The sequence below is a fragment of the Saccostrea echinata genome, unplaced genomic scaffold (assembly GCF_033153115.1).
Source record: "Saccostrea echinata isolate AGI-Se365-2 ecotype Australia unplaced genomic scaffold, CSIRO_AGI_Sech_v1 ptg000117l, whole genome shotgun sequence".
NCBI classification, from domain to species: Eukaryota; Metazoa; Mollusca; class Bivalvia; order Ostreida; family Ostreidae; genus Saccostrea; species Saccostrea echinata.
In genome coordinates this window covers 1,302,501-1,330,075 of record NW_026889866.1, presented here as the reverse complement: position 1 = coordinate 1,330,075, position 27,575 = coordinate 1,302,501, and the positions used below count along the sequence as shown (strand labels likewise).

The 27,575-nt window shown below is 34.5% G+C and overlaps 1 protein-coding gene across 1 annotated transcript in view; it reads left to right on the top strand.

Moving 5' to 3' along the window:
- Positions 1-23,497, top strand: part of LOC133177298 (fibrillin-1-like) — a 36,064-nt gene extending 12,567 nt beyond the window's left edge. Inside the window, exons 16-32 of the mRNA XM_061312356.1 lie at positions 1,536-1,648; positions 1,753-1,811; positions 1,918-2,084; positions 11,417-11,489; positions 11,799-11,809; positions 12,011-12,126; positions 12,723-12,778; positions 13,078-13,262; positions 13,782-13,857; positions 14,286-14,344; positions 15,219-15,375; positions 16,707-16,767; positions 17,148-17,195; positions 20,686-20,758; positions 22,449-22,489; positions 23,010-23,066; positions 23,288-23,497. Of these exons, the coding sequence (XP_061168340.1) occupies positions 1,536-1,648; positions 1,753-1,811; positions 1,918-2,084; positions 11,417-11,489; positions 11,799-11,809; positions 12,011-12,126; positions 12,723-12,778; positions 13,078-13,262; positions 13,782-13,857; positions 14,286-14,344; positions 15,219-15,375; positions 16,707-16,767; positions 17,148-17,195; positions 20,686-20,758; positions 22,449-22,489; positions 23,010-23,066 (1,352 nt within the window). The 3' untranslated portion in view covers positions 23,288-23,497. The remainder of the gene's footprint in view (positions 1-1,535; positions 1,649-1,752; positions 1,812-1,917; positions 2,085-11,416; positions 11,490-11,798; positions 11,810-12,010; positions 12,127-12,722; positions 12,779-13,077; positions 13,263-13,781; positions 13,858-14,285; positions 14,345-15,218; positions 15,376-16,706; positions 16,768-17,147; positions 17,196-20,685; positions 20,759-22,448; positions 22,490-23,009; positions 23,067-23,287) is intronic.
- Positions 23,498-27,575: the final 4,078 nt, after the last annotated feature.

Here is a 27,575-nt window from a genome sequence, read left to right as displayed (position 1 = left end):
AAAAAAACTGCGAAATATAAGTGCTGGAAAAACAAATGTTGTATCTATCGCTTTATTTTTATTGTCAATGTGAACAATGTCAAGGTCACGCATCCTTTTATTTTTAGCGTGAAAGTTGTAAACAACATTGAATTGGGGCAAGCAGAAGTAAGGAATAAGTTATGATCATCTTTTTTGAAGATTGTATCAAAATTCTCAGTCATCCGACATTTATATCTATGAAATTGAAACCATGGTAAATTCTTCCAACTTTTCAGCGCATGCGAACAATAAAGAGGAAGAAGTGAAGCAATATTTTTGTGATGGGTTATACAAAGATTTTTTTTACTTTTATTTTTCTCCATTAAATTAGATTGTTTAGGTTCTGAAACCTGTAATTTTCTGAAACCTAACATCTTCAAGAACTGAACAAAATTTGCATGTATCATGCAAAAATTCTACTGTTGTCAATTTTCCTGTTTGTCCGTCACAGTGTCACTTTAAAATTTTACTAGACCTGACCTCAACTTACTAGACCTGACTTAATATCCATGGATCCACTAAAGTTGTTTTTTTTTAGGGTAGATATTGGCCATTTTAAAATATAGTTCTTTGCTTTTTTAGCTCACCTGAGCTGAAAGCTCAAGTGAGCTTTTCTGATCACCCGTTGTCCGTCGTCCGTCCGTCTGTAAACTTTTCACATTTTAACTTCTTTCCAAGAACCACTGGGCCAATTTTAACCAAACTTGGTACAAAGTATCCTTGGGTGAAGGGGAATATATATTGTTAAAATAAAGGGCCAAGTCCCCTTTCAAGGGTAGATAATCAAGAAAAGACAAAAATAGGATGGGGTCATTAAAAAATCTTCTCAAGAACTACTGGGCCAGAAAAGCTGAAACTTACGTGGAAGCATCCTCTGGTAGTGTAGATTCTAAATTGTTCAAATCATGACCCCCGGGGGTAGGGCGGGGCCACACTAGGGAATACAAATTTTACATTGAAATATATAGGAAAAATCTTTAAAAATCTTCTTCTCAAGAATCATTGGGCCAGAAAAGCTGAAACTTATGTGGAAGCACATTTTAGATTCTAAATTATTAAAATCATGACCTCCGGGGGTAGGGCGGGGCCACAATAGGGAATACAAGTTTTACATTGAAATATATAGGAAAAATCTTTAAAAATTTTCTACTCAAGAACCACTAGGCCAGAAAAGCTGAAACTTATGTGGAAGCATCCTGGGGTAGTGTAGATTCTAAATTGTTCAAATCATGACCCCCGGGGGTAGGGCTTGGCCACAATAGGGAATACAAGTTTTACATTGAAATATATAGGAAAAATCTTTAAGAATCTTCTTCTCAAGAACCACTGGGCCAGAAAAGCTGAAGCTTATGTGGAAGCATCCTCAGGTAGTGTAGATTCTAAATTGTTCAAATCATGACCCCCGGGGGTAGGGCGTGGCCACAATAGGTATTACAAGGGGGGAAGTCTGGTAATGAACAGCACGGCCAAAGTTACTCAGGTGAGTGATGTGGCCCATTGGCCTCTTGTTACAGATGTAAATTCAACAGTAAATGTACAGTTGAAAACAAATATCAATTTCCAATCTGAGTACAATAACCCCTCTTCATTGCCGTACAAAAACCTAAAAGAGGACATGGAAGCTGAGGTATGTAATAAATTCCTTAATGTTATAAAATTACACAAATCTTGGATGTGCCAAAATGTGGCAGAAGTAATCCAAGATCGTAATCCATATTTATCTTTGTTTAGACTCGTTCCTTTTTTGGAAACATTCAGAATCTGAAGTCTGTCAAGATTTTTAGAATTAGGTAAGTTAAAAGGCACAACATATGTTTTATTTTCTGCGTAACAAAAACATCAGATAAAGTGTAAGTTAATCAATCATCATGTTCCCACTATATCACTATTTTACAGTGAGAGCAGTACTGTGTTTGACCTACAAGTGAAGTTTAACACAAATGTCACATTGGAGTTGGAAACACAGTTTAGTACAGTTCTACAGAACATTTACCAAGCAGGAGTACAGTTACAGGGAACAAAATATGCTGTACTAGAAAACCCAGTTACATCAGTACCTTATAGTAAGTGTTAACCAGTCTTGACAAGACTGTAAACAAAAGATCAAAATTTTTATGTTGAATTAATGGGAGGTACATTGATGTAATCCTAGAGTTTAGAGTAAATGCTAAAGCTTAATGATTTTGAAATTATCTACCAGGCCTAAAGTTTGTTAATGATAAGAGGATATAATATGAACAGTCAAGGTCATAGCTTGAAAAAGATTTGTTGTAGGTCAAGGTCACCGGGTTCAGAAGTGCAAACTCCTATGCAGGCCATAATTCTAGATCTGAAATTTAGGGATTGTTAAAAAAACCTTCTTAAAACAAACCATGCAAAGGACCAAAGGATATTTTCTGAATTTATATACAGTTAAACTTCGATATTTCGAAGTTGACGGGACCGTTGATGAACTTTGAGATATCCAGGGGTTTGACATATCGAGGGTTATAATTCAAATGAACTTCAAATAAACTTAGTGCAGTGAACATGTACTTAATAGTGAAAACATGTCAAATTCCTTCTTGTTCGAAATTCTGTATACGATTTCTTTAATATATATGTACATGTATTTAGCAATCAAAAAAAAATTTACATCCTCTTTATACTTCACAAAATAAAAGGCTTGTATAATATGCACAGAAGTATAATCCTTCTACCAATGCGGCAAGTCAACATCGTTTCCCATGTAAACATAACCAGATATCATCTATGCATTGTAAAGAGCTAGAGCCATGAACCATCGAAATGTGCCTCAACTCAAAAATTAACGAGAATTTCAATAAAGATAGTGTAGACTTTTAGCTTTTCATTACTGTTTTTCTTTTTTAGATATCTATTACTGTAAACGTGGAAATTTTGACGACGTGCTAATTTTGACTATATTGACAATTTTTCTTTTCTCGTCAAAATTTCCACTCGTCAAACTTCACATCATATATATAGCGTCACAACAGACATTGACCGTTGTACAACTTCACCGCTTAATTTTCTCGCCTTCCCCCCACTAAAACTAGATCAAAGTTGCTGTTTAATTTTTGGTAAATAGTTATGAAAACATATACACTGTAATTACAGTTTTAAAATCCATTGAGTATGTCATATACTATTATTACCCACGGTCACAACATTCTAACTTTGCATAATTATCACGCCGTGTTTGACCTACTTTGTCACCTCAGGCAATCTGTCTCGTATAATGAAAACAAAATACAAAAAGAGCAATTAATTCAATCAAATCTTATACACTGTAGATGTTTTTTACAAGCAAAATTAAATTTAATTTTATTGATGAGAACGCTTGTAAATGAGTTCCCAAGAAAACCCTTTGTAAACTTTCAGGACCAATTTCGCATAGAACGGCTTAATTGTAGACGTTCTCAAGTCAACTAAGCCAATGTTTCCATCAAGTTTTTGGTCCTCTTGTTTCTGGCGAACTTATTCTGAGCACCAGTTTTGAAACTCGTTTTTTGAGGTGTTCTTTGTATTCATTTTTGTTTTAATCTTGTGAAATCAAAGATACATAACTCTTGATTCAATATTTTGTTAAAATTAACACTCGTCAATTTTCGTAAAGAAAAAATCGTCAATTTTTCAACTCGTCAAAATAACCACGTTTACAGTATACTTTTTAAAGAAGAGATTTTACACTATGGCATTGTTTTGATTGAAATTTGCGTGAGGAACGTCATTATTTGTAACATAACGTCATTACGTTACATTGTAAAAAAAAATTGCATTTCAATTGTATGAACACATTTAAAAAACGAAATTGGAATAGAGAAGTATCTATCAGCATCATGATCAGTTTATCAATATATTATAAGAAGATGGGTTGTTGATTTCATATTGCAGTTTATGCGATAACTGCATGCGCGCGAGTATAACAGATTGCATTATATCCTGTAGTACATATAAGAATAATCTTGGACCAAGGCTTTAAACGAAGGGACGTTCTACAGTATCTGCTTATCTTTGTACAACTGAGTGTTGCAATAGTCTTAGTTACAGATATGTATTTAAGTACATGTATCAAATACTATAGACATATGACTTACTGCAATATACGGTATTATTTTCTGATATAATAAACTCTGGAAAGCTTTATCTGACTGGATAGAAATATAAGTGCAAACATATTTTAAATAGAAAGTGACGTCTGGTGCGGAAATTGTCAAATCCTTTTCTTGGCGAGAATCTGAGCCTATTAAAGATCTTATTCTAAATTAAACTGAAATTGAATTATCATAGGAGAGTACTTTGTGAGTGTGAAGGACTTGTTTCCGATTCATATGTGCATTTTGACAATAAAAAATATTCAAACAATTGAATGTCTCCCCGATTTTCGTTTAGTTTTAAACAAAAACTCTAGAAAATTGTCTTTTTTGTAACTTATAGATGAATTTAGTTTTTTTTTTCCGATCAGATATGTATCTCGCCTTAAAGCAGAATTATTTTTTTAAAATTTATTATGTATTATTGCTTCCATGATTTTGTTTTATTTTATATATTTTTTTATTTATATTTATATATTTTTTTGGGGGGGGGGGGGTAGCAGAAGAACGTAACACATGCGTTTTAATTTCGAAACATATACAATAGAGTGTACTGCATAAGAAACTGCGCCTTTGTTTATTCTTTGATATATTGTTGAACAGTTCAAGTATTCAAGTCCGTGAATGATTGTTGCTTGTCTCCAATATTACATTCATGTGTTTATTAAAAAAAATCACTTAAAATCGTTATGCAGTCTCAGAAAAGTAGTACCCGGGAAAGGGGCAGGGTCAATTATTTTTGGACCCCCTTTCTCTATTTTTCATTCGATTAAATAAACTTTTTAATCGCGTTAAAATTACCACCTTGCCACATTTTTTAAAATAATTGAACCGAAGACATCTAAACTACCAGTCTTAGTGAAGAGCCTTTTCTAACATCCCCCCCCCCCCCCAAAATGTCCCAATGACGAAGATATGTCGCGTACTAAAATGGGCTATATCATATGAATTGACAAATAAAGTATGTCCTGGAATATTCATATTTCAAAAGCGTCATTTTTTGTTTAATTGTCATCTCCAAGTAACATTTTTTACATCACTTGCAGAGGGATTCCCTTCTATTTATAGATCAAACTATTCATCATTTGAATCTGGGTTTTTTTTCACTTAATGATCTAATGGCCGACCTGCTTTTCTGCGATTTTATTTTCGCAACCTTTCTGATTTTCCGTGATGATGTTTTACATGTCAGTGAAAATGTTCATACAGAAACAAATCATGGTAACAAATATACATGTATTACATATGGACCTCACACCGAACTGTAAAAGCATGTATATATATGTGGTAGTTGTACTTTTTATTTTTAGAATATTTATTTTAATTAATTGTGTATATTATTCTCATTTATTATTTTATTCATTTATTCATTCAGCACTGTGCAATGCGATGTACTAACACTCTATGTTGTCTTTGTTCAGTGTCTGTTATAAATCTAAACACCCCTATTTTAAATAATGTTCTGTAGATCTTTTAATATCTAGACCAGTGCTTGTTTTTAATCTTTGTTTTATCCAGTGCTAAGTAGGCAATGATCAACATGTTTTTACCTGGGTGACGGAAGAGGTACATGTTAAAATACATTGCGGAAAAGGCAAAAAGTTTAATCTAACTTGTCGCGATAAAGCAGTTTTTTTTCGTGGAAAAGCAGTGTCGAATCGCGGAAAAGTGAAATTGCGGATTTAATCTGTTAAAGCTGTCCGATCTATGCTATGTCTGATCATCCTAGATGTGATTGAGAAAGCTAGTATAGGCAAACCACCTAATAGTAAACGAGGGTCCAAAATACATGCATTGGAAAGGCACGACCCACATCATAGTGCGCTGTCTTATACTTTATTTTATACATCCTATGTGTGCAAATCGTGAGTCAGACACCTTTTTTTCATTTTAATTGGATCACCTCGGTATTTTACCTCAAAATGCATTCAGATGTAATAAAAATTCGGACACATTTGACATTGGGTCGGATACTTTTCTACATCTATAAAATCATGCACATATATACGCACAGATCTATAGAGGGGGTGGGTTATTATATTTATATAATAAAATAACCAACAGATGTCCTAGGAGAGCCCCCTCCACACACACACAAGAAACACGGACCCCTTAAAATGGCAAGAAGAGTCAATTTAGCGGTTTGTTCACGAGAATCGAAATGTCTTACACTTGCACCCCCTTTCAGGAATTTTTTTTCTTGTCAAAACATTTCTGTGTAGTTCCCCCATCCCCCACACCCGAATTGGAGAAGTTTTTTTTCTTCTTTTTTCCACCTTTTTGTGTTCGTCAAAAAAAAAAATAAATAAAAAAAGAAAATAATAATAATAATTATGAGTCATTTTTTTAAACGAGCGTGGTCCCCCCATCTGTACAAATTTAAACTGCCTTTAAGTAACTTCTTTTCAAAAATGTTTAATACTTTTAGTATTAATGTATTGCTTTTTACACTTGTAAAAAAGGACATCGTAAAAAATGTAAGCGGATAACGTAGAATAGGAAACCTAAAAAAGTTCTAAGAGGAAGTCTAAGACATCGTGAAAGGCTAATAAATAAGAAAAAAAACTGAGGAAAGGTGGAGAGAGAGAGAGAGAGAAGGGGGGGCTTAGTGTTTTAGTGGTTACTGTTTTAGTGTAGCTAACTAAATAATTGAGAACACAATTAATCGATCTCGAAGACATAAATACCATATATTTCTACATTTAAAATATCAGTGCGTGATCAAATCAAACTTTTCTGCTTAATGTATATCTAAAATGCACATAATTTTTGCGTATTATATTTTAAATAATAACCTTGGAATAAGGTATTTGTATTTTAATTAATATGAAGAATCGGGGGGAGGGGGGGGGATATTACATTCAACATCTGGTTCTGGCAATAAATCAGAAAGTGGATCTCGACACTTTTCAATTATTATAAAATTATTTTAACAAACTTCCTCAAATTATCTGTGCTCAGATGTAGTCGACGTCAAATTATGACGTCATTATTAAAGACGATGAAGACAAGCATAACTTCTTATAATTATTTATTTTTGAGTTGGCGTTTGTGGCCACGACCTACATAATACAATATATACTTTATTTAATCGTATATAACATTAATCCTTATAAACTTTATAATCCTTATCCTTATAAACCTTATAATCCTTATCCTTATAAACCTTATAATCCTTATCCTTATAAACCTTATATATCCTTATCCTTATAATCCTTATCCTTATAAATTCCTTAAAATGGGAATAGTGACAACACTCCTACTGGTACTGGGTGAGCAGATACTCAGCAGAAGTTGTGAAAAAATACTTGTATCATAGAGGGCGTCTCGAATAACCGCCAAATGGTTGTCCGATGAAAAGGACAACCACCGCCAACAAAGTTATTTTTAAGCTACGAGACAAACAACACCCACCTCTCAATCCAACTGTAACAAATATTGTGACGTCAAACATAAACGGCGATAACGTCATCTACATCAGGGCATTACGCGCACAAATCTAAGGCGCGGATCTCATGCACAACAGTAACCATCGCTGTAATAATTGGATTTATTTCGTAAAGGAAATAAATCTTATTATTGTTATACGTAAGCATGATTGAAAAGAACGTAATTTTAAATTTTACTTGAAATACCACATTTTAATGTGAGTTTAAGATATTCTACAACAAAATAATTGACATATTAGGGCTTATGTAGTTAACAGGAATAAATGTGATATATTAATAACTAATTTAGGCTACTTACTATGTAATGAACTCATAATTACTGTTAAATGGAGGACCTTGCTTCAGTTTCTGATAGCTCAACGTTCATAAAATGTAAAATTCATATTGGTCACACTCGAGTACCTCTAAGATATTTTGCATAAAGATGCATCTACCGGTATGTAATATTTTTCTGTCTGCAAAGTTTGGAATTGGTACTTGAGTGTGGCCACATTCAAATTTTGAAATAACTACAGTAAAATCAATGTATTTTAGAAGTTTTTTAACTTCATTTGTATATTTGATGCTGCGCATGTGCTAAAGACTGTGGCCTGTGTGACAAAAAATTGTATGTAGAGTAGCATGACATCGTGAACTATAATATAGCACATGACAGGCTTTGTGATATCAAACTTCAATTTTGTCTAAAATCTAAGGCACATTTAGATGGTTCGTGGCTCTAGCTCTTTAAAATCGGTCTCTGTCAGAATATCGAAAATGAAATATACATCTTCTTTTATTGGAAAAACATGTTCACACATGTAAAATCAGTTAAAAGAAAATTATTTTACCATAATAAAATCAAATGCAAAAGAAGAATCAGGCACTTTTGTCTAACTACAGAACAACACTGATCATGAATCACAGGGCACTATACAGCTCACAAGTTTTTACTGCAACACATGCTCACATGGTGGTGTGTACAGATGATTGTAAATTCTGCACTGTCATATAGGGGAAATAAATTCTAATAGCATTAAATTACAGAATTTTGTTTTACTTCAATGTTTATAATTTTCTCTCATATCCATAAACTATGTGTGCGCGCATATTTCACATAGCATTAAATAGCGATTATCAAGATAAACGTACCCAAGCCACAAAACAATTAACATGTCATCCACGCGGATGCATTAGACTAATACACACAACCTTTGGCTTGCATAATTACAATCAAGGTAAGCCATACATACACTTCATATAATTATCACGCTGTTATCTGTTGATCACAGGACCACAGGTAACCTGAGCGTGACAGACAGGTAGGTATTATCAATAAAGCATTTAGTTTACCTAACGGACTTGATCATCAGAGCGGAAAATTATCCTGACTTCGAGATAACGCATTTGATTTTAATGAATGGGTACACAATTTTACTTCGAGATAACCGTGGTGTTCGACATTACCGTGTTCGACAGAGAGGGGTTTATTTTAATCATTTATAAAGCAAATTTCGTCGGGACCGCGGCCTTACTTCGACATATCCGAGGTATTCGAGATATCCGTGTTTGAGATTTCGAAGTTTAGCTATAAGCTTGATTGTTGTTGTTAAAAAAAATGCTTCTATGGCCCATAACTCAGATGTACAAACTTCAGAAGTTTGTGCTTGAGACAAAGATTGCTTAAAATGGCCATTGAATGTGTGAGTATGTAAACTGACCAAGTTAACTGGATGGAGTTACAAGCTAAGGGCAGATAAAAGATAAAGCATTGTGCTCATAAGTTTGTGATTTGGGGATATTAGAAGTTCATATTTGACACAATATGGTTGCAAGTGGCTGAAGAATATCAAAAGCCATATGTACAGCCAATGGTGCAAGAACTTGAATAGTGAATTTCTTTTCAGGTTTAAGAGACCATCTATGTAGAATTACAGATATATGCTGTACTTGGTTTGAATGCAGTTCTTTTTTTTTGGGGGGGGGGGGGGGTTAATAAATCTCATTAGGGAAACTCTCTTACTATGCTAGTTTTTAATACCAAATACTGTATATCATATGAGGGTTATGCATATGCATTCTTCACAGAATATTGCAGTTCTGTTGAAAATTATCATAAAATGCTGACTTCTTATATCTTTGTTAGCTCACCTGAGCTGAAAGCTCAAGTGAGCTTTTCTCATCACCTGTTGTCCATTGTCCATCTGTCCGTTTGTCTAGCTGTCCGTCCTTCTGTAAACTTTTCACATTTTCATCTTCTTATCAAGAACCACTGGGCCAATTTTAACCAATGTTGGTACAAAGCATCCTTGGGTTAAGGGGAATATATATTGTTAAAATGAAGGGCCAAGCCCTCTTCTAAGGGGAGATAATCAAGAAAAGACAAAAATAGGATGGGGTCATTAAAAAATCTTCTCAAGAACCACTGGGGCAAAAAAGCTGAAACTTATGTGGTACCATCCTGGGGTAGTGTAGATTCTAAATTGTTCAAATCAAGACCCCCGGGGGTAGGATTGGGCCACAATAGGGAATCCAAGTTTAACATTAAAATATATAGGAAAAATCTTCTCAAGAACCACTGGGCTAGAATAGCTGAAACTTTTGTTGAAGCATCCTAGGGTAGTGTAGATTCTCAGTGTTTTTTCCCCTTATATAACTGGTACCAATAAAAAGTACCATTCCCAATGCCAAAAAAGCTAATTTTTCCCAATTTTGAGACTAAAAATTCCCAATTCCATAGCCAAGCAACATCATATTTCTTTTATATGAAACATTGTACAAGTTGACCAATTGTTTTGCATTCACTTATTAAATTGAAAGTAGAGATTAGTCATTATATGGCGGGACCTGTGGTGTAAACAGTATAGTGTCGTACATTTTGACAAATTGAAAGCATGAAAATGCAAAAACAATTAAGGGACATTGATATGAAAACAATAAAATACTTGTTGTGTATATTCTTTAAAACACGGAGTAATAGGTAATGAGGTTGGAATAAACGCAAAAAACATTTCATATGTTTAAATGACAGAAAATTCTCCTTTGTCCTACTTCAATGTAATTTTTCCCAATTGAATCGGTACCGGACCCTTACTCAATGAGTAGAAAAAAATCAACGATTCTAAATTGTTCAAAATCATGGCCCCTGGGGGTAGGGTGGGACCACAATAGTTTTACATTGAAATATACTGGAAAAATCTTTAAAAATCTTCTCCGCAAGAACCTTAGGACCAGAAAAATTGAAACTATAATAGATTTTCCTTGCAGGCTTTTAAATTCAATAAAAATATAACAGAACTTCTAATGTACATGTTTATTTATTAGCCCATCTTCAACAGATAACTAATAGGGGGTAAAGATACAGCTAGATCGAGTGTATCATGATGTATCATTATACACTTGGACTGTATCATATGTATCATGATATTTCACCTATTGCAGGGATTTGTTCTTAAATGAGGACCTCTCTATTACAGTGTGAAAGGATATAAAGTTGATTATTTCAAGTTCATAAATACATTATGTGACATTTAACATACGGTCAAACCTCGTTATCTCGAACCCGAAGGGACCGAGAAAATACTTCAAGATAACCGAGGATTCAAGTGTATCCAGGGTAAAATACTTAAGGAATAAGCAGTTGGGACTTCCAAATCACTTTGACATATCCATGGTATTCGAGATATCTGTGTTCGAGATACTGAAGTTCAACTGTATATATCGTGGTGCACAGGTATACAGTTTTTGTATTGCAGTATGGTACAATTTTTTTATGTGTCATGGTATACTGGTATATTATTAGACCCCATATAACTAATTTATAGGTGGTAATGTTTTTTTGTTTTTTTAATTTTGTTTTTTTTTTTTCTGTAGGACCTGCCCCCTGTGTACTTTGTCTTTCCACTGAAAGATGTCACATCCTTGTGGATAACAGCTATGTATGCAGGTACTTTTTTCTCTATTCAATGCACTTGAGGACGTTTCAGATGAGTTTATTTAACAGTCAGTTTTTTTCTTTGCTTTATGATATGGCTGTGCATACTATAGATAACCAAATTTTTGCAAAACCTTATTTTTGCGAGAAAGCCATATGTTATTTACAAGTGAGATAAAATTTTAATGAATTCTGGTTATACATTGTATAAAGTTTATTTCCCCAAGTTAAGTTTCAGTGCTTTATCTGCATGAAGAAATGTAAATTTGTACACTAAAGTGTGAAGAAGTATTAACTTTGTGTAATAATTTCTTTTTTCAGAACTGTTTCAGGTATGCAACAAATTTATTTAAATTGATTATATACAGTTAATATTAGCTGTAACTGATAGTATTTTGTGAAACACCTAGTTATCCTTTCATATTAGGTAAGTGAATATTTATCCTACATAATATTTATATTCAATTTCTTTACATTAGTACATGTATATATACATGTATGTAACTTAATCATCAAATTTAATTTTTTTTTAGTAAGCACTACTAATGCAGTATCCCTGAAAATAACAACAGCTAAGAGTTATGAAGCATTTATGGCAGATACAACAGATATAAAATATGCTGTGTTTGAAAACTCAGTCATCACAACAGTAAGTCTAATGCTACACCTACAATATTTAAGGAGTTTTGGTTTCATGATGTGATCAAGCAGTTGGCTTGTGTGATAATTTGCATAAATGCCGAAGGCATTTATGATACCAAAATATCTGAGTTATTCCTTATATTTACATGCACTTGATTCTGTTAATTCACGTGCTACAAACCCCGCTTATTTCTGTCTCTGTCCCACCCCACACATGATTTTTTTAACCAAGCCTATCAATAAACCAGTAGCTTTATGTAGAAATCAAGTATTTTTACTATTTGTAGTTTTATCTTGGACAAAGAAATTTTAAAATGTAAACATACAGACAAACCTCGTTATCTCGAACTCGATGGGACCGTGAAAAAACTTCGAGATATCCAAGGATTCGAGATTTCGAGGGTAAAATATTTTAAGAATAACTGGTTGGGACTTTAAAATCACTTCGACATATCCATGGTATTCGAGATATCAGTGTTCGATATGCCGAACTTCAACTGTATATAAAAAAAGAAGTATATCCATTAGCTTGTACATGATATGCAAATTGTTGCATGGATCACAAGAAAGATGGAACTAACAAAGATATGATTTTTTTTCTAGCTGAATGAAATACTGAACTTCACAGTGGTAGACAGAATCCAGTTGTCAACAATATTGTGAGTGACCTGAAAATTAATGCCAATGTATTTTCATCCTTATAATTCTAGTTCTTAGTGCACGCATCATCAAATAATTTGGTACGTTCATATTTTAAGACATTTTGTTGAAATTTTTGGAGGTGTGCATCCTTTGTGAAATTATATAGGCAATGTTTGAGTTTGTCACTCACTCAGAGGATGAGGAGTTGAGTATAAAAATTTCCTTGTGTATAGGTACAGTTGATTCAGGATATTACAATTGTAAGCTGAACCCTTTAAAAGGCACAGCAGATTTATAAATATTTCTTGTATTTTAGAGCTTTGGCCACTGGAACAAAATTACATGTGACAGTCCTCTTGAAAGTGTTAACTGACCCAGATTTTGTGACCCTGATTGCCAGTAAAGTCAACGAGAAAATAGACACTGTAGGGTGCATAACTCTTGTTGGTAACTGTGTACCTTTGTTAAAGAATACAGACATCTTTGATGGAACTCGAGAAGGTTAGATTACTTCAGTGCTTGTAAAATGAAAGATGGAAACAGAAAGATTTTATTGTAAGCTAGGCTACAGTAAACCAGTTTTCTATTCTAGATAAAAGTCTTGCAAATTGTGTAGCCATGATTGTATGTACAGTAAAATTCGGATATAAAGAAGTCTCTGGGACTTGGAATTTTGCTTCCTTATAACTGAGGTTTTTTATATCCATGTAAGGAACACAGTGAAAAGTTACATACGGGATTTATTCAAGTCTCCTTATAACCTTATTTCCTTATAAGCAAGTTTGCATAACCAAGTTTTACTGTAGTACATGTAGTTAGATTTGTCAAGTTTCAGGGGAAAGTTTTTCTGAATTTTAAACTCAAAACAGCATAAGCATTGTACAGGAAAAAAAAATTCTATAGCCCTACCCAGTATGTTTAACATTTCACAGTATTGTTGACTTCCATCCTGAGCTACTAGGTAATTCACCTCTGTGTTGCCAGCAAAAAATGACCTTGAATTTATTTTATTTAATACAGTTCCAGTGGTATGCAAGACATGTTCAGAAAATGTAACCTGTATCACTCATTCTCCAGGCTGGTGGAATTGCTTGATGTAAGTAGATGGCTGAACATATCGTATTAAAATGAAGTTCAAAAGATAGAACAGACATACAATGTAAATTTGGAGAAATTATCCTCACATATTAGTACAGTAAAACTTGTCTAATCCGGATGTTGTATAATCCAAAATCTTGCCTAATACAATGTAAAATTGAAGTCCTTTTCAGTAAATTCATTTGTTTAAAGTGTTGTCTAATCCGGAATGTTGTCTAATCTGGCCAATTTCTTGGAACCAGTGGTGTCCAGATTAGACAAGTTTTACTGTATGTAGATGTGAAAATAGTAACTTTATTAGATCATGATTACCTTTTATGTTAATTTGATTATTTGAAACCTTAATGTTTTCTTAGATATGGCAAATTAAAATCAAAGCCCAAATATATATGGCATTGTTTCTATAATACATTTAATTTATTACAGAAGTACTACTGTAATTCCATCTACTACACCTGTTCCTACAACAACTGAAACAACAACAGGTACAGATAATGTATAGACTGTGGTTTAATTGTGTGGATGTATTTTGTTAATTATACCTCCAACTTGAAATTCGGGGGGTGGGGGTGGGCATATAGTGATGGAAGTGTCCATCTGTTACACTTAGGGTTCACAATGCCTTCAGTACCACTGAATGCAATTTAATTTGACTTTGTTTTATGTAGAGGCTTTTTACATCTCCTATTTTGCATTTTGATTGGACACATATTCAGGGTTTCCCATAGCAAATCATGGACACTGCCATTCTTTCTTTCTATAATATTTTGGTTACCCATCTCTTATCCATAACTCCTTATAAATCACTGAATAAGATTTAATGAAACGCTTTCACAGAATCTTTATTACATAGTGCCATATTCTGCACCTCCTGTTTTACATTTTGATTGAACAGATTTTTGAAGTTTCCAATAGGAAAACATTGACTTTGCCATTATACTTGATAAAAGGGGAACTATTTTGTTAACACAATTCCTTCTAAACTCCAGATTGAAAATCAATGGTACTTTCACAGAATCACAATTACATGCTGCCAAGAAATGCACTTTCCACATTATATTCATAATTGAGTGGGTGGGGGTATCATTTTGTGAGCTCGGTGCTCACAGTATCCCAAGTATTTCTGTTAGCACCTACTTCTAGAACATGTGCAAATTCAACTTGTTTATATAATATATATTATATAACAACCCTTTAACATATACATTAATTTATATAAATTTTGTTAAATTTGTACTTCATTCAGAGTATGAATGACGCACAGTATTTTGTTTTCTAAAACAGTTTAATTTTTACAGAAACAAAATATTCATGTAAAATATTGATAATCTAAGAGAACAGGACATTTCTCATTGACAGTTTCAGCAGTTTCTAGCACCCCCAGAACGATTACAGAGGACAAGCAGATAATTGTGGGGGTGGGGGTAGCAGTCCCCCTGGGGGTCCTTTTCCTTGTCCTAATTATTGTTCTTGGTGTACTACTGTGCAGGAAGTGGCATCACTGGAAAATACAAAGGTTGGTGACCTCTCCTTAATTAGAATATTAGAAATTCCAGTTCATAATTGAAATGTTTTTTCTTCATTCTGCAAGATTGTTCAAGTGTCTACCTTGCACAGATCATATATGATAGGCATAAACTGATCCAAATACTGTGCATTTTTTCAAGGACCCCATATATTTTTCAATTACCCCTCTAAGTGTCTTTTTAACAAATTTATCCTGTCGAAGATTTTTCAGTAAAATTCATTTTCTCTGAGCAAACCTTTCTGTAACAATTGTTTACATTGTGATGTTGTCTGATTCTTATGTGATGTCAGTTATTAAGCTCCTTGCGAGGTCAAGTGAAAATGTATATGGAATTTGATATTTAATCGGTAGGACATTTGGAAGGGGGATGTTTATTTGATACCTGGTCAGTAGGTCACATGTGTGGGTGGGGGCCATATTAACAATACCATGTCAGTAGGCAGCATGATATGGTTTTATGCAGTATATATTTCTCGACCAATGAAATTTCAAGATTTATATCAAAGGCAGAAGAAATTTGGCAGATGGATATTATTATCATGAAATAACTTTTCACGTACACTTGTGACCCACATATTGCCTTGATGTTTGACCTCAGATTGTTAATTTTGAGGGCAGGGAATTTCCTTATGGCCAGATCTTTTAACTCAGCATTATATTTAACATGTATCATCAAAAGATGTGTTTCAAGCCAATTTGACCTTTGACCTCAAAGTTTTGAATTATTACATTTGCAATTTTGGTTGAAAATTTTTGGGGCATAAACTTTTTTTATCAATGACACTGTGGTTATGATGTTTAACATGATGTTATCAATAAAGTCTGTACCATAATGATCTCTGTACATAATCTTGATCTATAAATTAAATTGAATAAAAAAACAAATGTTTAAATTATTTGAAGCAACATTTCAAGCTTTTACCCAGATTAACCACGAAGTTCAATGATTTAGAACAATTGAATGTAGAAGTACATTCATTTGTGACAAAAGTTTTCTCTCTTTCCTATATATTTCCATGACTTAATTTATAGTGAGATGTATCACCTGTATTTGAAGACACAGGTCAAATATCCAGGTTACAATACAATGAAATGTAGAAATCATTGCAAAACATTTCTGAGCAATAAACTTTGTAACTCTTGACTGGGAATAATTCAAATTTCAGTCTGCTGTCATCATGATTTTGACTCATATCTAGTATGTAAATATTGTTCCAGGGTCATGTTCAGAAGCATGATCTTTATGTAAAATTTTCTCATGTAATCTTGTGTTTAGTTTTGGACCTGTATATGATCATTATTATGGTACATTTTTGCAGGAATAGGACTCAGAACTATATTGCAGGCCCACAACAGAGAAATCAGACAAACAGAGAGAGGGTAAGTGTCACACTATAAACATCAGATAAAACTTAATTTGTGAATAAAATGACAATTCTAAATAAAAATTATTTCATTCTGTATGAAATCTACATTTCACTCTAGAATTTATTCATTATTAATTAAAGGTGATATGGTTAATATAATTTTGTGTATTTTTGACCATGTGATTTGTCATAAAAATATATGGTTGAGGTATGTTAAAAAAGATATTTTCTTGAGAAAATTCACATCAGTCATGTATTTACATTAGTGTTTTGGAAAACCTTAATTTTATGAAAATCTTGGATGCATGGCTTCATGTGATACTCTTCCAGCAATAGGTAAAACTTTCCAAAAAAAACCCCACAATCGTAGGTATAGAATTTCATATTTTTCAGGTAGTCTTTCGGCAACCTATAGGACACATTAGACAACCTTCTGCCCAAGTAAGTATTTTCTTGGCACATGTCAAAATACTGTAAAATATTAAACACAATTTTATGATTTTTTTTTGTCATTAGAAATTTCGTTATGATAACATTAACTCACATTAATGTGTATTAATTTTTGGAACAGCCTGGACTTAGACCTGGCTTCATGTGTTTCTGTTATTTGAGACATTTTCAATCTTTTACCAGCACTTTAATGAAGAATCATTCCTGTATAAGCACAGAAGTTTGTCCATTAATTTTTATTTCTAATGCACAACTTGAAACTTTGGCATCTTAAGTATATCATATAACTTTGCTCATGTACATGTACCCAACTAGCAGGACTGCTGCAGGAGTTGTATTCAGGCTACTAAACAGCATGCTTTTGTGTAACTAAACATCTCGAGTAATTGACTCGCTTGTTTCAAATTAATTAGGTTTCACAGTTTTTGACAACAGAACAGTTGTCTGAGGTTAGCACACCAAAATTGTTTTAAAATTTGAAAAATAAAAACTGATTAAATTCATTTATGAAGGTATTGATTCTTTTGACTCATTTTTAGCTCACCTCAAGGAAGTTGGGGAAGCTTATGTAATACCCTCAGCATTGGCATCCCAGGTTAAAGTTTTTGGAGCAGATTTCTTTTCAAGTACTTCTATGCCCTATATTAATCAGAGATGCATGGAGGATGCTTGTAGTATGTTTCATTGTACCAGTCAAGGTTTCAGATGCTGCAATTTCAGCTGAAGAATGACCAGGTTAATGTTTTGGGAGCAGGTTGAAGTTTTTGGAGCAGGTCTCATTTCCGAGTAACTATAAGCCCTATATTGACCAAACTTGCATGGATGATACATCTGAGGATGCACAGTACTGGACTTGCTTCGGATGCTGGATCTGACCTACATTTTTCGGATGAGTGACCAGGTTAAAGTTTTTAGAGAAGGTCTCATTTCCAAGCAAGTTTAAGCCATATGTTGACCAGACGTGCATGGATGATGCATCTAAATATGCACACTACCAGGCTTGCTTCGGATGCGGTGTCTGACCTATATTTTCTAGATGAATGACCAGGTTAAAGTAAACTATAGGGCTATCTGAACTAAACTTGCATGCATGATGCATCACGGGAACTCTCTCAAACTTGCTTCAGATGCTGGATATGACTTAAATTTTCTGGATGAGTGACTAGTTTAAAGTTTTTAGCTCACCTGAGCTGAAAACTCAAGTGAGCTTTTCTGATCACCTGTTGTCTGTCATCCGTTCGTCTGTCCGTCCATCTGTAAACTTTTCACATTTTCAACTTCTTCTCAAGAACCACTGAGCCAGAAAAGCTGAAACTTATGTGGAAGCATCCTTTGGTAGTGTAGATTCTAAATTGTTCAAATCATCACCCCCGGGGGTAGGGCGGGGCCACAATAAGGAATCCATTTTAAGCTCACCTGAGCTGAAAGCTCAAGTGAGCTTTTCTGATCACCCGTTGTCCGTCGTCCGTCTGTCTGTCCGTCCGTCTGTAAACTTTTCACATTTTCGACTTCTTCTCAAGAACCACCGGGCCAATTTTAACCAAACTTGGTATAAAGCATCCTTGGGTGAAGGGGAGTTTAAATTTTTAAAATGAAGGGCCAAGTCCCCTTCAAAGGGGAGATAATCAAGAAAATACAAAAATTGGGTGGGGTCATTAAAAAATCTTCTTCTCAAGAACCACTGGGCCAGAAAAGCTGAAACTTATGTGGAAGCATCCTGGGGTAGTGTAGATTCTAAATTGTTTAAATCATGACCCCCGGGGGTAGGGCGGGGCCACAATAGGGAATCCAAATTTTACATTGAAATATGTAGTAAAAATCTTTAAAAATCTTCTTCTCAAGAACCACTGGGCCAGAAAAGCTGAAACTTATGTGGAAGCATTCTGGGGTAGTGTAGATTATAAATTGTTCAAATCATGACCCCCGGGGGTAGGGCGGGGCCACAATAGGGAATCCAAGTTTTACATTGAAATATGTAGTAAAAATCTTTAAAAATCTTCTTCTCAGGCACCACTGGGCCAGAAAAGCTGAAACTTATGTTGAAGCATCCTGGGGTAGTGTAGATTATAAATTGTTCAAATCATGACCCCCAGGGATAGGGCGGGGCCACAATAGAGAATCCAATTTTATATTGAAATATATAGGAAAAATCTTTAAAAATCTTCTTCTCAAGAACCACTGAGCCAGAAAAGCTGAAACTTACGTGGAAGCATCCTGGGGTAGTGTAGATTCTAAATTGTTTCAATCATGACCCCTGGGGGTAGGGCGGGGCCATAATAAGTACTACGGGGGGGGGGGGGGGGGAATCAGGTGAAAAACAGCAAGTCCAAAGTTACTCAGGTGAGCGCTGTGGCCCATGGGCCTCTTGTTTACTTTGAAACATACAGAAAAAATATTTTCTTCTTCTCAAGAACCACTTGGCCAGAAAAGCTGAAACTTATATGGAAGCATCCTGGGGTAGTGTAGATTCAAATTTGTTAAAATCACACCCCTGGGAGTAGGGCAGGACCACAATAGGGAATTGATGTTTTACATTGAAATATATAGAAAAAATCTTTAAAAATCTTCTACTCAAGAACTACTGGGCCAGAAAAGCTGAAACTTATATGGAAGCATCCTGGGGTAGTGTAAATTCAAAATTGTTAAAATCACAACCCCCCGGGGTAGGGCGGAGCCACAATAGGGAATCCAAGTTTTACATTGAAATATATAGAAAAAAAATCTTTAAAAATCTTCTCAAGAACCACTGGACCAGAATAGCTGTAACTTATGTGGAAGCATCCTATGGTTGTGTAGATTCCAAATTGTTAAAATCATGATCCCCAGGGGTAGGGCGGGGCCACAATAGGGAATCAAATTTTTACATTGAAATATATACGAAAAATCCTTAAAGATCTCCTTTTCAAAAACCACTGGGCCAGATATGCTGAAATTTATGTTGAAGCATCCTGGAGTAGTGAAGATTACAAATTGTTAAAATCATGACCCCTGTGGGTAGGGTGGGGCCACAGTAGGTATTACATTGGGGAAAGTCTGGTGAAGAACAGCAGGGCCAAAGTTACTTTGGTGAGCGTTGTGGCCCATGGGCCTCTTGTTAGGTAAGTCCATTCCCAAGTAACTGCAAGACCTATCAAACCAAAATTGCATAAATGTTACATCTAGGGATGCACACTACTAGATTATTAGTTTGGGACTTTGCCTTACTTAAAGACAACATTTGTTGAGGTGAGCTCTGTAATCTCTGATTACCTATGTTCTTTTTCATGAGATGTTATTGATCTCTAATCACCATATATAATATTACACAGCAAATTTATGTTAACATGGCAAATATTTTCAAACTGGATCAAACATAACTATTGAACAATTTTAAAAATAGACCATATTTGGCATGTATAACCACTGATAACCCAGTGATAAAGCCTTCCAGATGACAAGAAGATTGGTGACTATGTGAACTGATATATTGTTTGTTTCACAGATAAGACCCACCCTACGCAATGGCATACCACCCAGCTATCCACGTATATATCCAGTCTTGGACCACTTACAAGGTACAAAATGTTAAAACATTTATCTAAAACTTAAAGTCTCTTGATTTATAAATACATCACAATGTCTAAATCTGTCTATCAGCTTTTCCCTGTTTTGTTCATATCTTGTGCACTGAGAGGCCTAGGACCATCAACCGTGGTTGATTCATCTTAGGGGAAGGTGTATCCTGACCCAAAAGTAGGTCACCATGGCCTTAATTTAGTCTTGAGAACTATATACACTAAAAGCATATTTGTGCCCCATAAAAGCCAAATTTTGAAAATCTCGAGAAATGTACACAATTGTATGTATTGTATGAAAAATCTTAATTGACAAAAATTATTAAAGTTTGGAAGTAGATAATTGGCAATTCTTGTTTCTGTGATGTCACAAACTTAGGATTTTCTGGTAGTTTCAAGAAAGAGGACAAAATTTGTTTAATTTTGAGTGTAGAAATTGCTGTGTGCGAGCTTGCCTCAGAAGAATATTCACATGTTTTATATGTATTTTAATTCTACACATTATATGAAAAGATCGAACTAGTGCAGACTTGCGCTCAATGATTTTTAATCAAAATATTGATGTAAAATACACTTTTTTCTCTCAAAATCATCAACATTTATATGAATTTACATCATCTTTTTGACGTCATATATAACATATGGCATTATGACTGATGAAAATATATCAGGCTTTCAAGTTTGCGGATATCCCCCTGCTTTAGAACATAATTGAGATTTCTCCATCAAGGGCAGACAATGGTCATTACCGATTATAGTCCGTTATGACTGTGTTATTCAAATCAAGTTTGCGTTATATCTTAACACTCTGATCGAGGACTACTCAACTTGTCCAGTTGATTTATCTGGGGGAGATGGGGGGTGGGGCAGGAGTTGAAATATACGGTAGCCCGACGCCTGGGACTAGTCATTTTAAGACTCGGGCTACCTAATTTAAATGTAATGATAGTCTGTTGGACTAGCAGAACAGAAAAAAATTCTGGATCATCAGTTTATCATAGCTTTGCTATGTAGACTGGTTTCTTTTGACTGAGAACTAATTTAATTTGTTTCTGTTACCAATTATTAAAGCATAAATTTCACACTTTAATATTTGTTATGTTTTCATTAATTTGCATGAAAATTGTTTGGCTAGTTACTTTGAGATTTGGGCTAGTAAATTTTAACTGATCAGTAGCCCCTGGGCTAGTGGGTTTTCCAGAAAAATTTCAACCTCTGGGGGGGAGTGTCAGATAACCCAAAATTACGTAATTTTATTCATGTGTAGTTATAAATGATGGTCATGGCTTATGACCATGAATATATGTGCATTATGTAGGTCCAGATGGGTGTATTATTTACCCCCAGTAGTACACTTTATTGAATATAATTTGTAGTATCCTACTAAAACTCGGTATTGACAATACCTCCAGGGTAGTTATGAAATAACTCGAGATCATGAATGTCAGTAAAGTGAACAATATGAATTACCATTATGTTACTATTCTCTTTACAATTACACTTTGTGATATTTTCAAAAGATCGATCTCTCTCCGTTTTCAACCATTTGTAACTGGAAAATAACATGTCAGGGAAACATGTATCAATTGCTCTATTCAGAAAGCATATTTGGGGGAAAAAATGGTAAATATATGCATGTGCTCAAGAAAAAGCAGAAAATTTGACCTCTTTCTAATACTTTTCTTTTCAGATGATCGTAGATCAGGTCGAACATCAAGACGAAAGGACAGTGTAAGATGTTATTGATCAAAGTCTGCTATTTATTAAGAAATAAGGTATCATTTTAAAACATCTATCGGGCTATAAATACAGGTTGCAAGGTCACGAGATCAAATTCCATAAAGCCCAAAGGGCTTTATGGTAAATTTGATCTCGTACCAACCCGTATTTATAGCCCGATAGATGTTTTAAAATGATACGTTATTACTTATATTTACATTTGTGACTTATTCATATTTTATATTTGCCTGATTATAATCTTTAACGCGTGAAACGTTCTATTTTTCAAACCCAACAGCACGTGTTTGATCCACTGATTGCGCGTTGACCCTTTATGACGTCACTGAGAAATTACGTCGAACGTTTATGACGCGAGGAACCTGTGTTTATATGGATATAGATACCTGTTGCTTTTAGTAGTGTTATATAAAAGAAAACATTTGCAAATGTAAATATTGTGCATTAATTGAAATATGTATCAAGTGTTATAAGAAAGAAAACTCAACATCTCTTTTATATTTTCTTTTTACAGTTTGCATTACAACGTCCTTTGGTGGATCAGAGACCCAGTCATATATACAATTCCTAGGTTTGCTGTTATGTAATACTGTATACATTTTGTAATATATAATTATATAGAACCCTATGATAGTCTTCAAAGGCAAGACATTTCAAGAATGATTTTAGCATATCCAATAAAACAAATACACTATGAAATACAGGTGCAGTTTCACTAACTAACTCATTCAATCTTTAGTTCTGGTTGAATTTCAGTGCATGTACCTTAAAACTCTTCTTTTTTTTTTACAGGCCCTGTAAATGGAGGAAGGGTGATTGGTGTTTTAATGATACCCTGCTATAGGCTTTATGTTTCCGAATTTCCAAGTTACGGACAGGTTCTTTGATCTTTAGTTTACAATCATAATGTGACTTGGATATTGTTGTCTTTCTTATATTTTTTCCCCAACAGTTAATAGTGATAATTAAGGTATTTTCTTTCTTTCTTTTTTTTACAAGATGAAGGGCATGTATATGTATATATATTTATATATTGCTGATTCAATGATTAAGTTCATTGTTGAGTTAAAAATACATTTATCTTTTGAATATTATTTGTTAGATTATTTTTGGAAAAGTTTACAGAGATGTTATAATTTTTTACAAACAAATTGTATTTTTGACATTTTTTTTTTGCTCCACATTTATTATTATCATTTATAATGTAATTATATACAGAGTTATGTCTACAACTATTATGACTTTATATAATTATATGAATTGTTTATATTTCTCTGTAAAAGTTATTATAAAACTTCATTTTAAAATTTATGGCTATGCTTGTCAATGGTGCCTAGATCAATCTTGAAAGAGAGGTGTCATGATTCCAAAGTAGGTCATGGTGACCTCATTTTGAAATTCTAGAGCTAAATGTTGTCAAATGTGTCCAAATCATAAAATTGCAGTGTTAAACCTAAATGCCAGTTGATGCACTTTTGAACTGCAAATCTTGTCATCTAATGGGGGGGGGCTTGCTTGCTTGTTTGTTGTTTAATGTCCCTCTCGAGAATTTTTTCACTCATATGGAGACGCCACCACTTGCCGGTGGAAGGCTGCAAATTTATACCTATACTCGGCACTCGGGGCCATTGAGCAGTGAGGGATCTTTTTCGTGCCAACACCAACTGCGACACGGACCTCGGTTTATACGGTCGGTCTCTCCAAAGGACCGGTCTCCACGTACTGCAGTGGATTTGAACCCGTGATGTAAGGATCAACTCCTTACTCCACGACTCTAGAGCAGATGCTCTAACCACTGCACCACGCAGGCGACGGGGGGGGGGGGGGGGGGGGCTAAAAGAATGTCAATGTGGCCTCAATTGAATTCTATAGCTATCCATATGCTGACTGTGGTCAGAATATAAAGAAAACCATTGATTGTCCTTTCAAAAATCATGTTTCCATAAGCATCATTAGGTGGCTAAAGGATGGATTCTATTGATTTTTAAAGTCAAAGATCAACGTTAGATGCAATGAAATGAGGACTGTTTTTTGAAGAGAACAATTTATCCATGTGAAGTGCTTTGTGCATAAGAGAAGAAAGCTATTGACTTATTGTTTTAAAAAAAGGACAATACCGAGTGTTAACATTGCTGCCAGAAAAATGCTTCATGTCAAAAGACAGAAAAAAGACTTGAATGTTAATTAAAGTGAAAGGATCAATGTAGATGGCAGTAGTAAATGTTCAATAGCAATAATAAATTTTATTGTATGATTGAATAATTCCTATCTCTCTGATTGGCTAAGATCCAACAATGTAGAAAAAATACTAGTATATTCACCTGCATGTGACCTTCCAGGTGAACATAAGGATGTATTTTTTCTACATTGGTCTAAAAATAGATCAGGAAATTCCAAATTCATACAAATATTTCACTTGCTACCGACTTCCACTCAGGTGAACATAACATTAGGGAATATATAATTTTGGGTGGGGGTAGTGGATTGAAAGGCTGCATGGTCCCTCACTAATGGACCTTAATTCGCCAGCCCTAACCCCTAACAATATTTTAATTTACGAGAATTCTCTTTTTGTGGGGGCTAATCAAAGATTTTTTTCAATTGTCAGTCCCCCTCCCCCCTTTCAAAATTGATCCTATAAAAGAGCCTGACATTATTTCTTTTTTTTTTTAATAGCAACTAAAGTAGATTTAAACAATTCCAAATTAGTACAACTGATAATGTTTATTGACCCTGCTTCTCTCGTTGCATTTGCGTAGGATTTCAGTAAATGTGAAGAAGTTAGATGGCATGAACTGCTTAATGAGTTTAATTAATATATAATATATCATTTAATCATTGAATCATTATTGCTGTTTTTTCAGTCAATACCATGATTTAGCCACCTGAGGAGTACAATATCCACCAAGTGCGAAGGGTGAGGTGAATTTTGTACTTCGAAGGTGGCTAAATCTTCGTATTGACTGAAAAACAGCAATAATTGTATAACATAATACAAATTTAATAGGCATGAACCATTATATCACAATTCATTAATCTCTAAATGAATTTACAGCCTCCAATGAAATCCGTTTCTAAACCTTTCTTGTTAGTCTTGTTTTGTTTGCTTGAATTTGTCATCCCTAGATGCATCATCAGTGCAAGTTTGGTGAAGGTGTGGCTTATGGTTACTTGGGGATGGATTGTTCAAAAAACTTGAACCTTAATTGTCTCTCATCCAGAAAATGTAGGTCAAATCCAGCATCCAAAGCAAGCTGATACATATCATTATGAACCTTGATAGTATACCCCCAAACAAAAAGGTAAATGGGAATTACCTTGTCTGTCCGTGCAATAGTGTCCAGGCTATAACTTTGTAATAGAGAATCATTCTTATTTCAGATTGTTTATTACTGAGGGTGTGTCATGACCTTGACCTGGCAAGTTTAGGGTCACTGGCAGAAAAAGTATAAAATTTTTGTCGTCTACAACTTCTTTATATAAAGGTGACATATTTCACTCAAAGATTTTTAGCTCACCTGAGCCGAAGGCTCACGTGAGCTTTTCTGATCAAAGATTGTCCGGCGTCCGTCTGTAGTCTGTAAACTTTTCGCATTTTTGACTAATTCTTCTCAAGAACCACTGGGTCAATTTCAAACAAACTTGCCACAAAGCATCCTTGGGTGAAGGGGATTAAAATTTGTTCACAGGAAGTGCCACGCCCTCTTTCAAGGGGAGATAATTAAGAATTCGTGAAAATTTGGTGGCATCTTTTAGAAATCTTCTCAAGAACCACTTGGCAAGGAAAGATGAAACTTATGCATGTTATGTGAAAGCTTCAATACATGCTGTAGATTCAAGTTTGTTCATATCATGACCCCCGGAGGTAGGGCAGGGCCGCAAGAGGGGGTCGAAGTTTACATAGGAATATATAGGAAATGTCTTTAAAAATCTTCTCTATAGCTAGAACAGCAAAGCCATGATTAGTTATATTATAAAAGAAGTATCCTCAGGTAGTGTAGATTCAAGTTTGTTCCAATCATGACCCCTGGGGATAGGGCAGGGCTAAAACAGGGGGTTGAAGCTTTACATAGGTGTAGGCCTAATGGTTAAGGGGCATTTGAGTAAAATGCATTGAAGACCTCAGATATTATAGAAGGACCTCACAACCCTTGGAATGGACTAGCCAAACTAAAGGGTATATAAGGCAAAGCTTTGGGAAAGTCAGGCATTCAGAAGCTAGGAGGAGAAGTTGGATGCTGAATCAGCAATAAAGAAGTTAAGATTTTCCATCCATAATAGCAACAGATTCAATGAAATTGAATACATAACAGATGTATAGGTGTTTTTAAATACTCAGTATATTTAGACATAATTCCCATTTATTACTATTAGCATGTAAGGGTGGGATGTGTCTTGAATTTTGGTAAGGGTTATCTCCCTCTATATTTAATTAAACAAGAGGCCCAAGGGCCACATCGCTCACCTGAGCACTGGCTAGGAAAAAGCAGAAATCAGTAGAGTCTTGAAAAGTTTTGATATAAAAGTGGTTTGAGGGGGGTGTTGATTTGAACTTGAATCTATACTTCAAAAGGATGCTTTTGAATTAATATGACAAATAATGGCTATGCTTTTCTTAAGAAGACAATTTTTATTGATATATCATGTGTATTCCTTTGTATAACTATGATCCCCTGTTATGGCCCCTCTATTCTCCTGGACGGTCATGATTTGAACAAAATTTGAATCTACATTACCCGAGGATGCTTCCATTTAAATATGACTAATTATGGCTTTGCTGTTCTTGAGAAGATTTTAAAAGGCTTTTTCCTATGTATTCCTATGTAAAACTTTGATCGCCCATTGTTGCCCCATCCTACCCCTTGGGGGTCATGATTTGAACAAACTTGAATCTTCACTACCTAAGGATGCTTCCATATAAATATGACCAATCGTGGCTTTGCTCTTCTTGAGAAGAAGATTTTTACAGATTTTCCCAATGTATTCTTGTTTAAAACTTTGATCGCCCATTGTGCCCCATCCTACCCCCCCCCCCCGGGGTCATGATTGGAACAAACTTGAACCTACACTACTTGAGGAT